This window comes from Clarias gariepinus, chromosome 14 (genome assembly GCF_024256425.1).
Source record: "Clarias gariepinus isolate MV-2021 ecotype Netherlands chromosome 14, CGAR_prim_01v2, whole genome shotgun sequence".
Lineage (NCBI taxonomy): Eukaryota > Metazoa > Chordata > Actinopteri > Siluriformes > Clariidae > Clarias > Clarias gariepinus.
The window spans coordinates 14,922,575-14,943,504 of record NC_071113.1 but is presented as its reverse complement, the minus strand read 5'-3'; the positions used below and the strand labels follow the sequence as shown (position 1 = coordinate 14,943,504).

The following is a 20,930-nucleotide window of genomic DNA, read 5'->3' as shown; positions in this document are numbered from 1 at the left end:
AAAGAACTTTATTAATCCCAGAAGGAAATTGCTTACATACACATAATAGTGTTAAAGACACACAGTACATCATTCTTCCAGGATAGGAACTTGAACATTCACTTTTAGCAGAATCAATTGCACAGTTTGAAAAGCCATACACCAAATTGCTACATAATTGTACTCCACCATGGGTATGTCGTTTTTCAGTTTTGTCACACAACACATTCATTTTAGATATCCACGGTATCCGCACCAGTATCAGCATAGTGAGTGATAATAATGATGTAGAAGGCTGTGGCATGTTAGTGCTGTGCACAAAAAGGGACACTCACTGTTTAATCAATCACATGTATCTTACTAGTTGTAGGTCTGTTTGTACAAGAGATTAATATTATTTACCCATAGAGCCTGTTAAATTTGTGTCAACAAGGCCAACCCATGGCTTATTTTAAACATGAATAATCAGCCTTGTCATTTTTGAACTTGTGTCAATGTGCAAAAAGCTGCCAGTGAGTGCAAGCAGTGGGGACAGTTACAGTACCTACATTCAAAGTATATATAATGCATCACAATTTACACTACATGATCTATGTTTTTATACCACTCGTTACCAAGTCATCTCTGTCTGATTGCCTGATTGCCTGATTGTATTTTGACCTTTGTTGAGTTTTGCAAGCCTAATAATAGTTCACGTGAAATTTACTATATTATGTATACCAAGCTTCTCCATTAAAACTTCTGCTGAGCTGCAATGTTATCTACCTGCATATCACTAACAGAATACTTCGCCTTCCATGTACGCCGCGGAAAAAGTAGCAAAGTTGCACAAAGCACTGGAGAATCAAAGTATATATGCTCTACTAGGACCACAACCAATCACGCCTACAAGCAAGCACAGTTTTCTGCTACAATGGCCCAGCTCCAGCAACCTCAGCCCACACATAGACTACTGCACCCTACCTGCTGTACTACTACACTCTGGTCCTGGTTCCCGCTGTCTTGGAACAGCACAGAGAATCAAGTGTTCAAGACCTGGTATTCAAGATGGAGATGAGTGAAAGATAGTATTTAACACCACCTATGGCCACGATGAGTACTGTCTCATACCATACTGGCTATCCTCAGCTCCCTCAGCGTTAAAGTGCAAGGCTTGTCATGTCTTACACAAACAACACCCTGGTTTACTCACCTAATCTAACCACCCATAAGATCATCCAGGAACTTAAGCATTTCTTGGCATTTGTTAGATTTTACTGGACATTTATTTTGGGAAAAAACGAACATACAGCAATCGATTATTAAATAAATTACTCTACTTTTATTTTCTGGTTAAAATGAGCATTGAGCAAACAATGCACTTAGTTCATTTTTATTACACGTTTGAGTCTGTAACACAAGTGCTGATGACAGATGCATAATGGAGGTGTCACCCAAAGTGGACTTAAAGATAGTAGTCCAAAAGGCGATCAGTGACTGTCACTGTATAAGGTCTTTACACATATTCTCAAATTAATTACGGCCCAAGCACTATGACATCAACCCTATGTCATCATAGTGTGTGAGGGTCCTCTTGTTATTCTAAGATTTCTTCTCCACCATCCTGGGCTTTTTGGGGGTCTTAACATATTCAAAAATTCATAAAACAGGTTGGAAACTGCTGATATTAGAATGCCTGAAAATCTTATACAAGATTTTGCTGCATAGCTCATGCACACATTCACGCATGCACACGAAACCCAGTACTTTAGAGTAAGTTAGCGTTTACTGAGCACCAAATTAGCCTAAACAACTGAGCATTTAGGCTGAGCATTTAGCCTAAACAACTTTCGCAATCATGTCATGGGCTTTACTCAACAGAAAGTTAGTTATTTCAGGTCATTTTCAAAATGCAAACCCATGGATTTTGATGTACTCTTAATAGGGGATTTATACAATCACCAAAAAAACGGGCCTATGTGATCTCAATACATTGAGGATGCAAATCTTTACAGGGTGCTTGGGCCCACTCATCATTGCTTGATTAAAATAAAAAAAGATTTAAATCAAATCTATTTTCTCATTAATTGTAGCACTACTATACTACTGATTCAAATTAGAGGGAGTCAGTAAAGACATTAATCATGTGCTATGTGGTAAACATTTTCTGAATACTGAAAAGGAGGGAGCTTTTCCTTTCATGTTGGCCTCAAAGTTGTGGCCCCATCTTCAGAGGGTTATGGGTTCACTGACCATGAACACACTAAACTGTCCCTTACAGCAAAGTTATGTAATTAAAGGGCCAAGGTCATATTCATTCTCAATGTACAAACTTTTTTTGTCTGATGAGTTGAAACAGAAATGTCTATTTGCATTTAGGCATGGTACATGAAAAACAGATGTGCTGAAAAACTTTCCTTTATGGCTTTTCTGACCTGATTGTTGTTTAAACTGCAGCCATTACCATATGGTTCCCAATTTTGTGTACTATAATTATGTGTTTCCTGTGGTCTGTTACTCACAGCATTTTTTTACAGACAGAACAATAAAAGCAAAAACACACTTTTTAAAAAAGTATACATTGGATATTTTATATACATTTGCCTTTATTTTAGAACACTGTACATATTATTGATAGATAATAATGCATATCATGTTTATCATATTGAGTTTAAGCTTGTTAGCCTTGCCAAAGGTTTAGTGTGCTTCAGTGGAGAGATTTCCAGCTCTTCCTTTAAGACAACAACTAGGCAAACACAGGTGTCTTGATCCAAATACAGACAGTTTACTAGCTATTGTAGCAGCACTACAATAGCTAGTATTGTTCTGGGGTTCAGTGCAAGGTTAGACCTATGTATAGCTCATGTCAACGGACTGGTCTTGCAGGCAGAGCAAAACTGTTTTAAAGACGCTGCCCAAACTGGGCCAAAATAGAGCAGTGCAGCGTTTCCAACCTAGCTGTGGTCTGTGGCTGAGCTGCTCTAAATCCAAAACTTGGCAGACGTGTTATGCACGTGGTAACCTGGGCACATTCTGTCATTATCCCAATTTGCAGATTATAGCACTTAGATATAGATTTGTGTTTTTCATCCATTTTAAACAAAGGATTTGTTGTTGTTGGGAAGAGTGATGACATTGTTAATAATGGATTTAATATTCAATTTTCTCTACATTAGTAACATTTAATATATTGCTATCTTAACTAATCTAATCCTTGTGTTGTTTATGTATATACAGTACACACCAATCAGTCATAACTTTAAAACAAAGAACATTAAAACCACTTAGGCCACTAGGGCAGCTCCGGCCCCTGAGGGCGTGTCTCCACAGGACCTTTGGGGTGTGCTGTGGTGTCTGGCACTGGGACATTAACGGCGGATCCTTTGGGTTCTGTGTGTTGCTGTGTGGAGCCTCTGGGAATTGGGCTTGTTTGTCTGGCCCATCCTATGAGTTATGAGTATATAAGACATGAGTTTCCTTATATGATTTATTTTAAGTATGAACTATTTACAAAGTTCATATGGATGACTGGTATAATGTGGATGTGTATAATTAAAATATATATTTTGATCATTTTAAAATGTGCTGTCCTTTCAGTGAATATAATACAGTGAGAGAATTCCCATTTGCGATTAAACCTTGCTCCCAGCTAACAGAGTCCAGTTCGTCCATCAGCATCTTCCGTAAAAGCCTCATTCTGTCCACCCAGTAGAGCGGACAGAATGATATGTGTACTATCCTTGTGCTGTGCCTATCTTTAGCTTGAACGTCCCTGCCATGCCACGTCTCCTAGCTCCCTGTTCACTTTTCCATGCATATTGCAGTTTCTGTGCAGAATAGACAGGAATCTCCTTTCTATGAAACATGTGTCACATTTTTTTAATTGTGAGTTATTAAATGTGCACCAAGTTGCCCTTGATTCCAGCCTTGGGGGGAGGGGTTCAGAGACTTCCCGTGTTCTACTTTATGTCTGCTTCTGCACACATGGCAAATATCCATAGTACATAATGACAAATAGATACATTCAGGCAAAGATCCATAATAGACAATCAATCCTCCCATTTAATAAACGCTGTAGGTGTGATGTCATCAGTAATTGTATGGTATTACACACCAAAACAAAATGTGTGTTCAAAATAACTTCTCAAGTAATAGACATGTTTGATTAAGTGAAATGGATGAGGCTGGTGCATTTGGCTTATCTAAAAGCATTCCCTGGTTATATCTCTTTTCCTCCCACACACATCAGGCATGCATTAGCTTAACCTTGTTCTGTGGGGTTAAATGAGGTCAGAGTTTCCTGCCAGAAGAAATCATGATTAGGTTTCTGAAGGGGATCACTCACATTCTACCCACATTCTCCTTAGTGTCTGCAACCTTGAGCACCTCTATGAGGAGATCAGGGTCAGAAGAATGGGGTATGTCATTATTATTATTATTATTACTATAATTATTATTAGGACACTCAGTCTCCAGATTGTTCCCTTTGTGTCTGAAGAGTTTAGAAGCACAACCATTTTATTAACCTTTCATCTATTTTACCTGTAAATTATTTAAGCATTTTTTTAAATAAAGAAATCCCTTTTTATTATTGATTTAAGCCAAGTGGATTTGCAGAAAGACTCTTAAGACGCCTTGTGTGAATAATTCATTTGGAGCATTGCATTCACTGTTTTGCGAGAGAGGCTTTGCTGACTTTGAGGCAGTGCACCTTGAGAGTGTGTGCATGCCTCCCCCTTTTCTCTGCAATGCTGTGTGTGAGGCTGCCTGGGGAGCTCAGCTGCAGAGTTTAAAGCTGCTGCTCTTTTCCTCTTGATGTCGTATGGCTGTGTTTTACCTCAGTAATATCTCACAGTCTCCAATGCCCCGTATATTTAACTCTCTGACAGTCAAGCTACAAGCTGTCAGCCTTATTAAAGCTGGGCTAGTGTCACTGTGTTTTGTGTTTCTCTATTCCTCTTTGCAAGCATTCTAAAGAAAATATTGTACTTGAAAGACAAGAGAATAGTGATTTGTCTTCTAATAGTATCTCCTGCTTGTTTTAAAAGCAGGCTTCTCCTCTGACTAACACTGTTCTCACTATCACAGGTGCTGAATACATTTATGCTGCCCTAGATTTTGTAAGAGACGGTACCAGCAAAGCAGGAGGAGTGGGATACAGGGAGGCAGGAAGTAGAGATGGCAGTATCCACTGATTTTAAGTAACGGCAACACTAGTGTCCTGGTACTGATAATTGTGCATATGAAAAAAAATTAGCCATACACACTCACTTTATTAGGAACACCAAGTGATTAATGCAGTTACCAAATCAACCTAATCATTATATGGCAGCAGGCAGAAAAAAAACTATGGATATAGAGCAAGAGCTTAAGGAAATGTTTCAAGCATTAATATAAAGAAAAATGTGTGATCTCTGTCACTTTGACAATGGCATGGATATTGGGAGCAGACAGGCTAGTTTGGGTGTTTAAAAAAATACTGATCCCCTGGGATTTTCACACAGAGTGGTCTCTAGACGTCACACACATTGATCCAAAGAAAAACATTAAGTAAGCAGCAATTATTTATCTGAAAATGAAAAAAGGCTTTCAGGAAGGAAATAGTAACTCATATAATCACTCTATATAGCCATGGATAGCAAAAATGCACCTAACTTTGAATTGGAATGGCTACAAGAGAAGGTTTGCTGAATCTGTGACCATGGTATCCAAAGATTTTCTTGTCTGACAAGAGTGGAAGAACTCAAAAAAATATTGTTCCTCAAATCTCAAATTGTGTGTGTATTTGTGTGTGTTGGTGTGTGTGTGTGTGTGTGGGGGGGGGGGGGGGGGGGGGGGGCACCAATCTGCACCAGTGAGGGAGTCGCTGGAGGGTGCAGTAATTCCTGTCCTGCATGTCAACATTACATCTTACATTTTATATTCACATTCTGTTTGAAGAAATAAGCTACCACAACATTAATATATGATTATTGACCTTTAAAAAGGATTTGGATTAAAATAATTGATATTTTGGTATCAGTCAGTCTATTCCCAGCAGATAGCCGTTAGGTCCCATGCACAAAGATTTTAAGCTGATTTTGGGTTTAAAGATTCATCTGCAGCTTGCACTCAACCATGCCAAAGAACATGCTTTATACTGTATGCCATGTTGAAAAAAGTCTTAGCATTCACCAAGAAGCCATATTACTTGTTTCTGAAAGTGAGGCACTCACTGCTGTATATGCACATCCATTGGATTTGATGACAATATAATGAGGGAAAAGAGAAACAATGAGGGGAACGGTCACAAAAGACATGGTCTACTCTGCAGGCACAGCATAATGTCACCATAAGTAGCTCATACATTTACACTGCACACATAGACACAGAAGCAATGATGTTGTGCACATCCTCATCATGGGTCTACAGTTATCTATCATTTCTGTGATGTCTCACAGCCACGGGGGATATGTCGTATGTACTACTTACACAAAGAGTATTCTCCTTTTTTTGCCCATAAAAAACATTTTTAAGCATGGAAATTTGCTTCATGATAGGTTCACATAGGTGGGTACATGCATTTTCTATTCATAATAGTGCACTAAGTGAAAGGTATTATATCTGGACCAGATTTCAATGTGAAAATGCTTATTAAACCACGGATGTCACAAGTTTTACCGTAAGCAAGTGAGATACCCATATTTTGGTAAGTTTAATAATGAAAGGCAAATCTCAAGTAATAAGGGCATGGTATAGGATAAGTAATAACTTACTCTGAAATGTAAAGTATTGAAAGTGACATATCAGTGGTATTTCAATACCCCTATGGTATCATGTGGTATCAGGTGCATAATAGAAAATATACCTATACCTATAGAGATTCACACAGCCTACCATGTTTGAGATTGTAAACCGTCAAGCTTTACCTTGGAAACAACAGACAGAATGGCTACTTTAAACAATAGTGAGCTATTATTTGCCAAATACACACCTTTGGACTATATACATCAGTAACATCTTTTGGCATATTAGACTACTACATTGCTCCAGTTATAATATTAAAACCATTAATGATTTGGAACCTGTTCCAGACCTGTAATACCAGACATTTATTAACTACTTGACAATTTTTCCATTAGCTTTCCCTAGAGAGAAAGTTTGCATGCACATAAGCTATACAAAGTGTTACATAAACCTTTTAGTAGTATTATATGGAAAGCTCAATTGTCAAACTAAAAATACTGTACAACTGTATTGGTCAAATATAGTGGCAAGAAAAAAGCATGTGAACCTTTTGGAATTTCATGGCTTTCTGCCTTAATTTGTCATAACTCATCTTCAAGTCAAAGAATATTAACAAATATAATGTGCCTAAAATAATAACACAAAAATTATGATCTTTAATGTCTTTATTGAGAACAACCATAAAAACCTCATAGTGTTAGTTGAAAAAGAATGTGAGCCAGTCAGGTGTTAGCATATCAGAAGTCTTGTTAAGAAAATAAGTTTGGAGGATGTGGACTAGTGCTTCTTTGATTGATAAAAAACACTCAAACTTTTTCTTTGCTCTGCACAAGAAGAATACATTTATGTGACCCATGCCTTGCCAACAAGAGCTTCAATGGATTTACGATGAAGAATTGTGTACAATCGTTTTATTGACAAAATTACTTCAAGAGCATAACAGAGACTCATCAACGAGGTAACCCGGAGTGACAGCCAAAGATTTAAGGGCATTGTCTGAACTGGCTGACATCTGCGTTCATGAGTCTACAGTAGGTAAAACATTGAACAAGCGGTATGTGCATGGCAGGACACCACAAAGGAAGCCACTGCTTACTTATAAGAACATTGCTGCATGCCTGAAGTTTCCACAGCAGTATTGGCAAAATGTTTTGTGGACTGATGAAATTAAGATTGAACTATTTGAAAAGAACCCACAGCATTACATCTGTAAAAAGGGCACTGCATTTTATCATGAAAACATCATCCCAAGCGAGAAGTATGGTGGAGGAAACATCATGAATTGGGCCTGCTTTGCTGCATCAGGGTCTGGCCAGCTTGCAGTCATTGTGAGGAAAATGTATTTCCAATTGCATCAAAAAATGTTTCAGGATAATGTGAGAATGTTTGTGCATCAATGACTCAAAACAACGGAGCATGTCCACAACAGAATGGCTTCAGAAAAAACACCTTTTTCAATGGCCAAGTCAGAGTCAAGGCCTCAACCCAATGTAGATGCTATGGAATGACTTAAAGAGTCATACACATGAGACTTTAGTTAAAGACCCAGTTAGAATGGGCCAAAATATCTCCCGAACAATGTGTTGGTCTGATCCACAGCTACAGAAAGCTCCTGTTTGTGTTATTATTTTAAGCACATTATATTTGTTAATACCCTTGACTTAAATAAAAATCAAATCACATTTTATGACAAATTAATGCAGAAAAACGTGAAATTCCAAAAGGTTCACATTCTTTTTCTTGCCACTGTATATAGGCTAATTTTATGAAATAAAATATGCTTCCATTGCGTCGAAAATACTATAAAGGCTATTAAAAGTAAGTATGTTCTATAGCAATGGTTATGATCACTACACTATATATGAATTATGTAAATGCAATTGGACCTCTGTTGGATGCTATTTTCTTCGACTATTATTTATGTCAATGCACATTAGAAAATATTGAATTATTTTGCCCATAGTGATCACTACATGACACCAATTCAGTTAAATTTAGATTTCACATCTGCCCCTTTTTATCTGTGTTGGTTAAGTTAATCACTGCTACCCAAAAAATTACCTATTTCCTTTGATTGTGACATCCAATTGCCAAACACATGCCCACCACTGTACAACAGTTATTGCTATCTCTTTATAATTTATCACAAACTGTGAAAGCTATACAACTAAGATGGCTACCTAAAAAACACCAAAGTGGTTTCTGGAGCTGTGAAGTTATATGCAGAAAGTATGCCTATGAAGTTTACTGTCTCAGCCACCTGACATGTTCTTTTGAATGTGGAAAAGTCTTAGTACAATGATTGATTTTAATCTGTGGTTTGGCATGAACTAGCTATTCGTTTGTATACAGACAGTGTAATTTAACCATGTAAGCATTTTACCAAAGGATTTTGGACATCTGACTATTACATGCATATGTGGGCATTCTCTAAACTGTTGGAAATACAAAATCGTAAAGAATGTCTTAGATGCTGTAGCATAAAATTTTCCCTTCACTGGGACTGGGAGCCCCGAACATGTTCCAGTCTGACAATGCCCCTGTGCACAAAGCAAGTTCTATTAAAAGACACTACTGGGCTTTCTTTGCTATAAAGTCGGTGTTGAGGAACCAGATGAGATTCTCTGCAAAGTGAACACTAAGGCATTCTCCATGGAGAAAGCCAACAATGTTCAGCAGAGAGTGGCAGATCTAGATACATCTTGGATCCAACTTCAGTTGGAAAAATAGGGGTTTAGGCACAGCAGGCACAGCTTTCCAAAGACTGCATTGGAAAGACTGTATTAAATGCTAAACATAAGTTTATGTCTAGGTGATTGAGGGCCAGAAGGAGGGTGGTAGTAAGGGCATTTTCTATTAAGCAGCTGGGAGAATACATAAACAGGATGAAGACAGCCGAGTCTAGGTGTACCTCATAACAAGGCTCTTGAGGCACTGTATCATGGTGAGTGTGAGTGCAGTGGGATAGTAGCAGGAGTTATTTAGGTTGGACACTGGAGATTTCTTGGGTATAGGCAAGATGTAGGTGTCCTTGAAGTATGTCAGAACGATGGCACTGCTCAAAGACATGTTAAGGAGGTCAGTGCGAACAATCACTAGCTATTCTGCACAACTTGAGCACTTGTCAGTAATGTTTTCTGAACCAGCAGCCTTCCATGGGTTGACTCAACAAAGATTTCCTCACAGCACCTGGTCATTAGGAGAAGGGGTGGTCTTCCTTGTCAACACATCTTTCTGCTTCTCGAACGAAACATAGAAGTTGGATATGAAAGCACATATGGAAGGGAGGCATTACTGCAACATGCAGTTTATGTCATAAATATATTTTATCAGTGTCTTGCACCAGTAGACACATGTCAGTTGTTCCAGTGGGCATGTGCTCTAAAAAATTAAAGGAAAACATTGGGTTAAGACACAAATTAGCACCGTTATGGATCTGGAGAACCCAATGTGTGGGTTACTGTGCTTCCATCTTGAAATACACACAGTTGAAGAAATAATTAGGGCATTGCTTTTTAGTATGAATTTCTAAAATGAATTCTGGCACAGTTCTGAAAAAAATGTCTGCAATTAAAAGAGGATCAGTGAAGGGAAAAGAATGGAAAGGATTATAAAACTTCTTCAAGAAGGAAACCCACCTCAAAGTTTTGCAAAAGATGCTTCATTCTGAGATAGCTGTGTGTAAACCTACGTGCAGGAATTAGCCAAATGGAAAGGTGAGTTGTAAAAGGAAACATATAACTATACCAAGGAGAACATCAAACTGTCAGAATAGAAAAGTCATTAAAAATACAAATGCTAAACAAAACAGATTAAAACCAAATGGGCATAAGGGATCCCTAATAAACTGTTTTAATTAAATTATATTTACATACAGGAAAGCCAAGCACTAACATCTATACAGAAGAACAGGGTTACAGTGAGCTGTGAGACGCAATCATGTGTGGATGACTGCATGGAAGTTATATCCAATGATCATGAATGTGCCTTGGCCAAGTAAGTGATGCTGGAGTCTTTTGTCTGGTGCTATACTAAAAAAGATGACTGTCTAAAAAAAAAAAAAAACCTTCTCCATTCAATTTTGATATGGGGGGGACGGTAAGCATTACCTCAACAGTCAATGCACAGGTGTACTTTTTGGTTAATTTTGGACTTCAATAGAAAATAGGTTTTCATTTATTAAAAACTATTCAATTTTAAAAAATCGTCCATGACAAGGCCTAAGAAACTGATCTGTCAACAACTATTGAAGAGGTTGGAACCAACTGGATGAAGAATATTGATTTTTTTTTTATAAAGTCCATGTCTCATATAATCCAGGCAAATGACTGCAAAGACAAGTGTTTATTTTTACCTGATTACCTGATATAAGAAAAGCATGACATTAATTTCAATAGTTTAATTTGTCTAAGGCATGCCTCAAAATACCAGAGTGTTCAGGTATTAAAATACATTTTTATGTTGTATATCTGAGTTGTTCATTTGCAATGAGGTTTTAAAAAAGCTGGAGGAACATCCTCCAATTGTGCTGATTCCATAATTTATGCCAGGGGTTATATATGAATCATTAGTTACACTTTTGCTTTCTTGTAGAAAGGGCCCCTAAAAATGCTAATATGCACCAATAGTAAAGAGTGTGCTTGTGTGTATCCATTGAACAGCATTAGCGCCAAGTGATAAAGAAATGAAAAAGAACCATGATTCTTGCAATGATTTATGCATGGTTGCCTATTGCGAATCTGTTGGCCATCTTTGGGGTTAATAAAACGTTAAATGGTCTGTGTTTCTAAGAGGACTATACTTAAGGAAGCTTTAGTAATAATTGCCCACAGCTGAGCCATTCATGTTCAATGAGAGGCTTTGAACTCAAAGAGTGGTGCCATCTCTCAGGCCAGAATCAAAGCAGATGACTGCCTCTGTAAATCGTTCAAGGCAAATCAACAGGGCGACTTAAATGGATGCCAGTAAATAACGACTACAAAAAATTCTGAAAAAGACAGCACATAACTGCAATGAACAAAAGCAGCTCTATAAAGGTGTCCATTCAGAGTCATGACAAAAGTACCCTCTGTGCTTTTTTTTTTTGCTACTCGCTGACAGTCATGTAAGGAACCCTATCTGTTTCCATGCCACAGCGCATGATTAACAGGTACATGAACACTCGCCTGAAAAGCCTGTCAGTTGGCATTATAAAAATGTTATGGCCATTGGATTTGAGGGGAGGGTGCTCGTTTTTCTAGGCTAAACCTTTGAAAAAAGAAAGAGTGTGAAGACCATGAAAAATGGAGCTTAGGAAAAAAAGCTTCATTGAGGTCAGGAAGGAGTACACGTGAATAGAAGTTTCTAACTTGTATAGTTCGCAGTTACTAAGGTTCAGCAGTACCTACACACAAAGATTTATTTTCTTGTGTTTTATCTAATATATAAACTCCTGTAAGACTGGTTTAATACAAGGTGCCAAAGGCTGCTGCAGGATGAGTAAAATAAAATAAATGAACTGTAAGAGGGTATCTCATCATTTTCTCCTTTAAATATACTGCTTCAATGAAGTTGATATGCAAATATGCTTCACAAACTCCCACACTCACATGGGCTTGGATTTGCACTTGCAATACACACTGTCTTCTCTCTTCCCATGGTATTATATATCAATCCCTGTAGATGGTTAAGTACTGAAGGCAAATTTAATATAGTGTTCACTAAGCTTGCAAACCTAGGGAACTACTGCATGGGCGGATGGGACAGTCTGCCAAGGAAAGAGAATTGTTTCACGCTTCTACAGAGGTATATTCATCAACATGAAGCATTTTACCAGGAGCACTGCAGAGGAGTGAGAGAGATCCCACCCACATTACAACTGCTGACCAGAGAAGAGTGAGCTACAGTAAGCGTGGGCATCCCCGTGGAGTGTATATCAATTCCTACCAAGCTAAAGACATATTTCACCATCAGTTGTAACTAACTTAAGGTTAAACTGTATTACTGAATGACTTATAGCAGGCACCGATTTAGTCAAAGATTATAAACTAGACATTTGTGCATTTTACAGCATATTCTTATAGAATATTGTTTATCTAAAAAGTAGGAGTGGAAAGCTACACTAACCCCTAATGAGGTTACTTCATTAAGACTCCTGAACATCAGCTGAATCAAAAGGTTCTCAGTTTTTATGACCTGCAACTAAAATTGAATGGTACCCATTGCCTTAATGAAACCAACAAGGTTTTATAAACACTTTTTGATTTCTATTTTCTTTAGTAAAGTCTTTATTTACAGGGATATTGTATAAGAATTTAGGCTTAATGCCTATTAAAATATTTTTCATTATTAAACTCAATACTAAAGCAATTTATAGTACAGTTGTTGATATTTCTGGCTCCTTCCACTCAAGAATAACAATAAAATGTTAACTATGGAAACAATTTCACTTTCTATTTCATTGAAAGCTAAAGGACAGACAACAGAAGAACCCATATAAATATAACATATAACATTCCACTGTCGGATTCATCAGAAGGGATCTTGTGTCCAGTGCAACGCAAAGACGGACAGAAAAATGGTCTACCGTGGTTCAAATATAATGTAAATTCAGATCAACTACATCTACCAAATGATCTGAATTTAGGGTGGTGGCTGGTGTTGTAAACTTGAATATAACCCAATATTAACGATAAATCTGCTCCATGTTTAAGTAGGACACAGCATTGGCATTGTCAAGTCCAAATTTGTGGGCAATTTGTTTGATGGTATTGAGATTTGTCCCTACAGTGGTCATCCCGGGAATGTGGGAGTGTCAGTTCTGTGTTTTGTTTGGACAAGAAGCACAAAAGGCAGCTTCAGATGGTGAACAATCCTCTTCCATTTTAAGAAACATTAGCCCAGGTGTGCAGCCCAGTAAAAGACACTATACAGTGACTTGCAGCTGTTGGTGGCTTTCACTAATATTTTATTCAGGCAGCCTAACAGCTTGGCCTTAAGAAGCCTTCAGTATAATAACAGAATCAATTGGTCCTGTTGGTCCATTAATTAAGAATGCAATCTATGAATCCATAAAGGATGCAAATTGCTTTGCAAGGCTCAACAAATATTTAGAATGACAATGACTGGACTAAATATAGTGATTCCTGACATCCAAAAAGAACAAGTAATCAGACTGCCACACCCTGAATTTCTTGGATTAGAATGCTATAAACATCTCCTTTTTGTGAACAATAATTATACCGTAAATGCTCTTCAGCTCCACCCCATGATTAAGGTTCGCTATTCACAGTTAGGACATGCAGGCAGAGGGCTGGCTCACATGGCACTTCTGGATCAGGATGTACTTCTATAGGCCTCCAGGGAGAGCAAGTGTGCAGTACATAGCACTGCTGTGTAAAGCTGAATAAGCACATAGATTTATGATACATAGTATCTGGCTCTGGGATTCACACTGATTGCCCTTTTCCGTTTTATCCCCAGTCACCAACCCAGCTCGCATTTCAGCTTTATGGCTTTTGAGGGAAACAATGCTAGGTGGACAGGCCATCTGACATCAACAGCAGGGCCAAAAACCCATGAGCATCCACTTTTAGAAGCCAATGTTGGGAAGATACACTTCTCAATACAAATCCCATGCATGGCAATGAAGCTAGTATTAATAGCTTTACCTTGACAGACCACATTAAATATGATGTAGCTTTCAGTATTGCACTTTAGTGTGTCCACTCTGTCCAGACAATTAACAGCTCTTGAAGAGCTTAGATGTCACCCTTGGTTACAGGCTTACAATAAGGCCATTTGTGTATGCTTCCGCCAGATGGAAAGCTCTCTTACTACCTAGGTACTCAGTTTGTAAGGTTGCAGTCCAAGTGAAGCCAATATTTTAGCTTTGATTCCGTTATCGTTAATATTAAATATCCCTATAAAATAGTATACAGATAAACAAACTCATCAGCTTTGAACAGGTGGCATGAATGTAAATTACAACTAAAGGATGAGCATAAAGTTTGTTCCTGATTTCAAACATTTATTACACAAAACCTGTGCTAGATAAAAACATATGGTTTACTTTAAATTATAATTAAGTATTCTATTACTTGGTTTCATTTAATTCAGTGAAGTGCCTGCTCAAATTGTATATGAATTTTCTACACAGAAAGAGAAGCAGTCAGGAAAGCCTTACGTATTGGAAGTATATGGCAGCAGTAAGTGAAATAATAGAGGGAACAGGAATAGAATCTTAGGGGGACACTCTGTCTTCCTCATGACTCGATTAAAAGATGAATCACTATCCAATCCCTGTTAATACCTTAGGTTCTGTCTCTCTTGTTTATTCTATCCATCTGTACCAGCTAACTACACCTAAACACAATACCTTTAAAGATTCATTCCTGCATCTTCAGTGATTGCATCATCCTGGTCAGGGTGACAGTGAAGTGATAACCTATCCCATGAACACTAGGCATGAGGCAGGAACACATCCGGAGATAACTAGAGTTTTTAGAGTAAACAGTACACAGACAATATGTGAATGTTTTTAAGGGTGTTAGGGAAGTATACAACCCAAAGAAAGAACAGGTGAGACTCCATATGGACAGTAACAAACTCAGGATCGAGCCAAGGAGCCTGGAGCTGTGAAGGGCAATACTACACACTGCCAAAGCCAAACATGTGCCTTAATGTGATGTATGATTTTGATGTCATTTTCCTGTGTCTGTCTCTCTCACTTTTGTTAACACCAAACATTTTTCAGTTTCCCCTCTGCATACCAATTATTTAAAGTTATCAGCGATGCTGTTAAAATTCCACTGTGAAAGCATGTAAAAGATGTACATAAGATTTCTGACTCAGCTTTTTTGGTATTCCCTTTTAAAATGGTGAAGTGTTGGCCAAACTAAGACCCAAGAAGTCCTGAACTGTTTTCAAGTACCACTCTTTTAGACATACTTTGTAGCTATGCCTACACTAAAATTATTATGGCTTAATTATTCAGACCATTCAGAATAACATTACATTTGTGTTTTTCTGGCCAATGTTTTACCAAAAGCCCATTTTTAGAATTAACGCAGAAGGGATTATTTTTGGATGGATTTCAACAATACAGTAGAGTAATTCTTAATTAAGCAGCTCAGCAGGACGCCGTGCCTCTTATCATACATTCTTTAGATAACATTGTTGGGTGAGAGAACTGGTTTGGTGAAATGCCATTTTTCCTGTCAAGCAGCACCATTTGTAGTTTGTCAGCTGCAATCTTTCCTAAAATCCCACCAGAGGTCACAGTGACATAAGGGCATTAATAAAAAACAAAGGTTCAGAAATGACTGCAGTGGTCAATAAAATCATTAGCAGTAGAATTGTGTATTGACCGACATGATGCTAGGATGGAAGGAAACTGTTCTCAACTGTATTCATACATTTCTCTTAAACAAAAGTCCTTCAAATAGGAATAAAATTGTCTCTATATTAAATATCTCGGCAATTAAAACTCTACAGAAGGCAATGTGTATATATGATTCAGCAATATTTGATTAGAAAGAGCAATAAAACAATCCTTTTTTAATTAGTTTTACATAAGAAATGAATTAAAAAAACAATCTGCCTAATGGTCCAAGATATCCCTTAACATCGCCACGGCAAATATACTAAAGCCTGGCTTCAATAAATCAATCTTGGTTTATTTTCCCCCTGCGGTTTGGTCTAGCCCAAAACCAGATTACTAATTAATCCAATCAGGCCTGACGCAGCTGCTTCACTTGGAAGTAAAATAAATGGATTTAGTGTCTGTCCATGCTCTGGTGGGGGTTGGGCCTCACACCATTTGCTCAAACAGTGATGGCCAATCCAAGACAGTAATATCTCACCTATTTAAAAAATATCAAGCTGCTGTTTTTCCATGCTTTCACTTTTATTTAGGTCTCTGCATAAATAGATATAAAACAAATATTTTAAACATTTTAAGACAATGCTGACTTCATTTACAATCTTTAACTAGTGCATTTGTTTTATTGTCATTTATACAGTAAGCGTTTAAAAAATATTGCTTTTAGTCTTAAGGTCACTCTAAATATCCTTTACGGATCCTTTAGGGCATTTTTAAAACACACTTACAGGCCAGCAGTGACATTAGTACCAGCATTGTATATGAAAATAAATTTGGGACAACTGCTATTTCTATATCGTTATTCTGCTTAGGGACTCAAGTGCATTTAGGAATAATCTGTTAGATGTTTTAATCTGGATGAAGTTCCTCACTGAAGGCACTGTTCAAAAATGATATATGTGCACACAAAAGGTCTATTGACTAAAAGAAATCTGCATATAAAGAGAAGTAAAAGTAAAGTAATTCAGAGTTACCTTTGAGCCAGAAGCTAGTATATAATTCTAAATGCAACAAACAAACTATTTATCCTAAAATGTTTCATACAATAATTTCTTAATGTCTTAATAAGCAATTATAGTCTCACAAAGATAAATATGTCATCTATGCATGTCTTGTGTCAAAGCCATCCATAATTTATTCATTCATTAACATTACAAAAAAAACTATTTACAGAATGCAAAAACAATATTTACTAAACTTCATTAGAGTTGTGAATAGATTTGTGTGTCAAATATTAATTTTTCCAACTAGCTAAATACAATTATTAATATGGCATTTTTACTGAAATAACATAGTTTTGTAAATAGGCTCTAACAGCAAACCAAAGTTTTGCCAAGTCATAGTCTTAAATTCAGTCTCTTTCCTTACTTGAGGAAATGCACATGAACAAAAGGCATGGGCCTAAATTCTGTTGATTTTAGCCTTTTCCAAACTGTCGCAGTCTTTAAATATAAACCACAGGTGCACATAAACTAATATGAAAAGCAGCCCAATACTGTGTGATAGATAAAGGTCAAAACCATTTTGACTCCAAGGCCATCCGAAAGGATTTCTTAGTTTCCAGAAAAATCCTGCGATGGCGCAGAAAACTCTGTGGAGGTTTGCAAGTAAGATAGCTGTGCCTTCAGGTGGTGGGTGGGTGGGGCTCCTTAAGCTCCTTATCTCTTTTTCTTACTGTGCCTTACCACCTTTTTTCTTTTTAGGATCATCTCATACAGTTTCTCTAGTCCCTGCTGAAGGCCTTGGCCATCCACAGCACTGCAGCCTTGCACATGGTGAAAGGTATTAGTGCTCAGTTCATGCACAGCCAAAATCTTCTCCACCTCACTAACAGGCAGGGCAACCGGAAGATCCTGTTTGTTGGCCAACACAAGCACAGGCACACCCTGGTTTTCTGACGTGCGTGTGATTTTATGAAGCTCCACCTTGGCCTCCTCCATACGCTCTGCTTCAGCAGAGTCTACAACGAAAACCATGCCATCAGTGCGCCGTGTGTATGACTTCCACAGTGGCCGAAGTTTGTCCTGACCCCCCACGTCCCACACCTGGAAAGTAATGGCTCGTCCATTTCCCACTGGCATTTTGATCTTCTCCATGTTGAAACCCTTGGTCGGAATAGTTTTGACAAACTCCTTCAATTTGAGTCGGTAAAGCAGAGAAGTTTTGCCTGCTGAATCCAAACCAATGACCACTACATGGAGGGAGTGAAAAGTAGGCAAAAACGATGTGTTGGGAGCCATCTCCGTCAGCTGGTTTCCCATTGCAATCAGATTTTCTCACTATCCTGTGAGACGAAGCAGACTTGACTATTAAGCTTTAAGTGTGTGGCATTTGCACCTACTTCAAAGGTCCTGGAAGCAGACAGAAGGGCAATGAATCCACAAGCACAGTGTTGAACCTAATCAAAGCAAACACAACAGCTGGTTATAATCAGAGAGGCCCATATATGCTTGTAACAGTCTTCTTAAAAGGCTGGTTACACATTTAATCCACATTGTTTAAGGGAATAAGATACTTGGATTGGGGGGTTGGGGGGTTTAAAGTGCAATTATCAGGCTAAACTTGGCCTACAGAACCTAATCCTCTTAACGTTGCACAGGTAATATAGATGTTTTATAGATCTATATTCCTAACCCACCGCTGTCTACGTGTTTAAAGTTTACGTTTAATCCACACACCCCACAGAATAGGATGTGTTACAAGTTTTTAAATGCAGGTCTTGTCAGCACTGGGAAATCTTGGAATTGTCCGTTTCAACAAAAACCTGGTATACACTCTTGACACTGAAATTTCTGGAAAGTCGAAGGAGTCCATTGGTTGTCCCTGTAGGGGAACAGCTAGGAGTTCTGTGTAACACCCGACAAAACTAAACTAATTTAAAGAACCCTTGCAGAAAGCTTTTTCTGAGAGTGTAGAGCAGGCGAGATTTCATCATCCTCAAAGACTGACTAACAAAAAGTCTACAAGTTTTTATTCTTTTAACATGTCACAAAAAAAGTATTCGTTTACATACAAAGATTTATGTCGAAACATTAACTTTTAATTGGCAATTCGTGTTTTATTTTTTAGCACCTCCAAAAACACCGCAGTGCAGAATTCCCAGCACAGTCATCCCTACGCTGCTTGTCAGGGACGATTTGCAAATCAAAGCAGTTCAAAACTCCTTACCTAATCCAGTTGGTATCTCATGAAGCATGATCTAATCGGCATCTTAATCTAGCGAAGTGCTGACACCCAGTCGACTCTTCGTTTCCAAACAGCCGTCATTTCTCCGCACAGTTGAACGCGGCAGTGCTCGCTACTCGTCTGACCGGCAGGCGAAAACAAACGGAGGAAGGAGCGCGCGAGCTCTGGAACGACAACCTGCACGTGACGTCACCGGCCTACTTTCCCGTGTTCAAAGGCGCGACCTCTAGTGGTTAAATGATAACGTTTGAAAGCACTCCATGTGCGCCCCCTAATGCAGCCTGTACGTTCTTACAGAATGTCATGGAATTACACGATTTTTTGCCTTTAGCTTAGGTTAACCTAACCTTTAGGTTAGTTGTTGAGGTTTCTATTGTAAAATGAAAGCAGAGGACAGTACATTTACTTCCTTACATATTCCTTGCATGTTACATTCACTTTAAAATAAATTTGTAAAAAACAACAAAAAGTTTGATACACATTTATATACAGTATTTGGTTATACCGCATATATTCACACGAGGTTTGGATTATTTCGATAGATGTGAACGTTAATAGTTGTTTAAAATATATTCCTTCATTGTTAATTCAAAAACAATACATAGAACTTTCTGGATAACAACTGTTGTTAACTTATGTTCTTTTTCTCCTACTCATCTGGTCATTTATTAACTTGTTTGTTTGTTTGTTTGCATATGATAACTTTCTGTTGTTATCATTTTTCCATTCTTGATGCCACATCCATTTATTTGGGTATCTATTTTTTAAGTAATAGCAGGCTACCTTAGCCTCAGTTTATATATACACTACCGTTCAAAGTTTTAAATCACTTGCAAATTTCCTTGTTTTTGTTTAATGATTTATTTTCTACATTCTACAATAATATTGGGGATTTCAAAACTATAAAATAACACATATGGAATTAGTTAATTAAATAACAACAACAAAAACAACAGTTAGTTGTTATTTTAAGACATAGAGGTCAGCCTTTCTGTAATAGTGCATTTGCAAAATCCGTCAAGCACCATAATGAAACTGGCTCTCATGAAGGCCATCCCAGGAGGGCGAGACCAAAACCTACCTCTGCCGCAGACGAGAAGTTTATTTAGAGTTATCAGCCTAAAAAATGACTAATTAACAGCACCTCAGATTAGAGGCGTTATGAAGTCTTTACAGAGCATAAGTAGCAGACACATCTTAATATCAACTGTTCAAAGGAGATTAATGCATGTTTTGAACGCCTTCAGCATTCCTTTACAATGTACAAAGAAATAAAAATCAGGAATCATCATGGAGGTAGAAAGTGATCTAAAACTTTTGGTAGTGTGTGTGTATATATATATATACACTGCGCAAAAAAAGAAACGTCCTCTGACTTTCAACTGTTTTTACTTTCAGTAAACTTAATGTGTAAATATTTGTATGAACACTAAAAGAGTCAACACTATAAGACAAACTAAAAATGTTTCACAATGTGTCCCTGAATGAAGGGAGGCTTAAAATCAAAAGTACCAGTCAGTATCTGGTGTGGCCACCAGCTGCTTGAAGTACTGCAGGGCATCTCCTCCTCATGGACTGCCTATTGCGGACAGTCTGAGCACTGATGGAGGGATTGTGTGTTCCTGGTGTGACTCAGGCAGTTTCTGTGGCCATCCTGTACCTGTCACGCAAGTGTGATATTCGGATGTACCAATCCTGT

General features: G+C 37.9%; 1 protein-coding gene across 2 annotated transcripts; it reads right to left on the bottom strand.

Annotated features, from left to right (window-relative positions):
* Window positions 1-16,567: 16,567 nt before the first annotated feature.
* Window positions 16,568-19,363, bottom strand: arl4d (ADP-ribosylation factor-like 4D). 2 transcript variants are annotated; one of them, XM_053512346.1, is made up of 2 exons: window positions 19,214-19,363; window positions 16,568-18,396 (listed from the first exon to the last, which is right to left on the bottom strand). In XM_053512346.1, exon 2 carries the CDS (start codon window positions 18,304-18,306, stop codon window positions 17,704-17,706), a length of 603 nt encoding a protein of 200 aa, XP_053368321.1. In that variant the 5' UTR covers window positions 18,307-18,396; window positions 19,214-19,363; the 3' UTR covers window positions 16,568-17,703. The 2 variants fall into 2 exon arrangements, with proteins under 2 accessions (XP_053368321.1, XP_053368320.1); XM_053512345.1 differs by having other exon boundaries at window positions 16,568-18,443; window positions 19,214-19,354.
* Between the last annotated feature and the right edge of the window lie 1,567 nt (window positions 19,364-20,930).

Coding starts and splice junctions, on each gene's coding strand:
- arl4d (XM_053512346.1), bottom strand. CDS start 18,306: ATGGGAAACCAGCTGACGGAGATGGCTCCCAACACATCGTTTTTGCCT.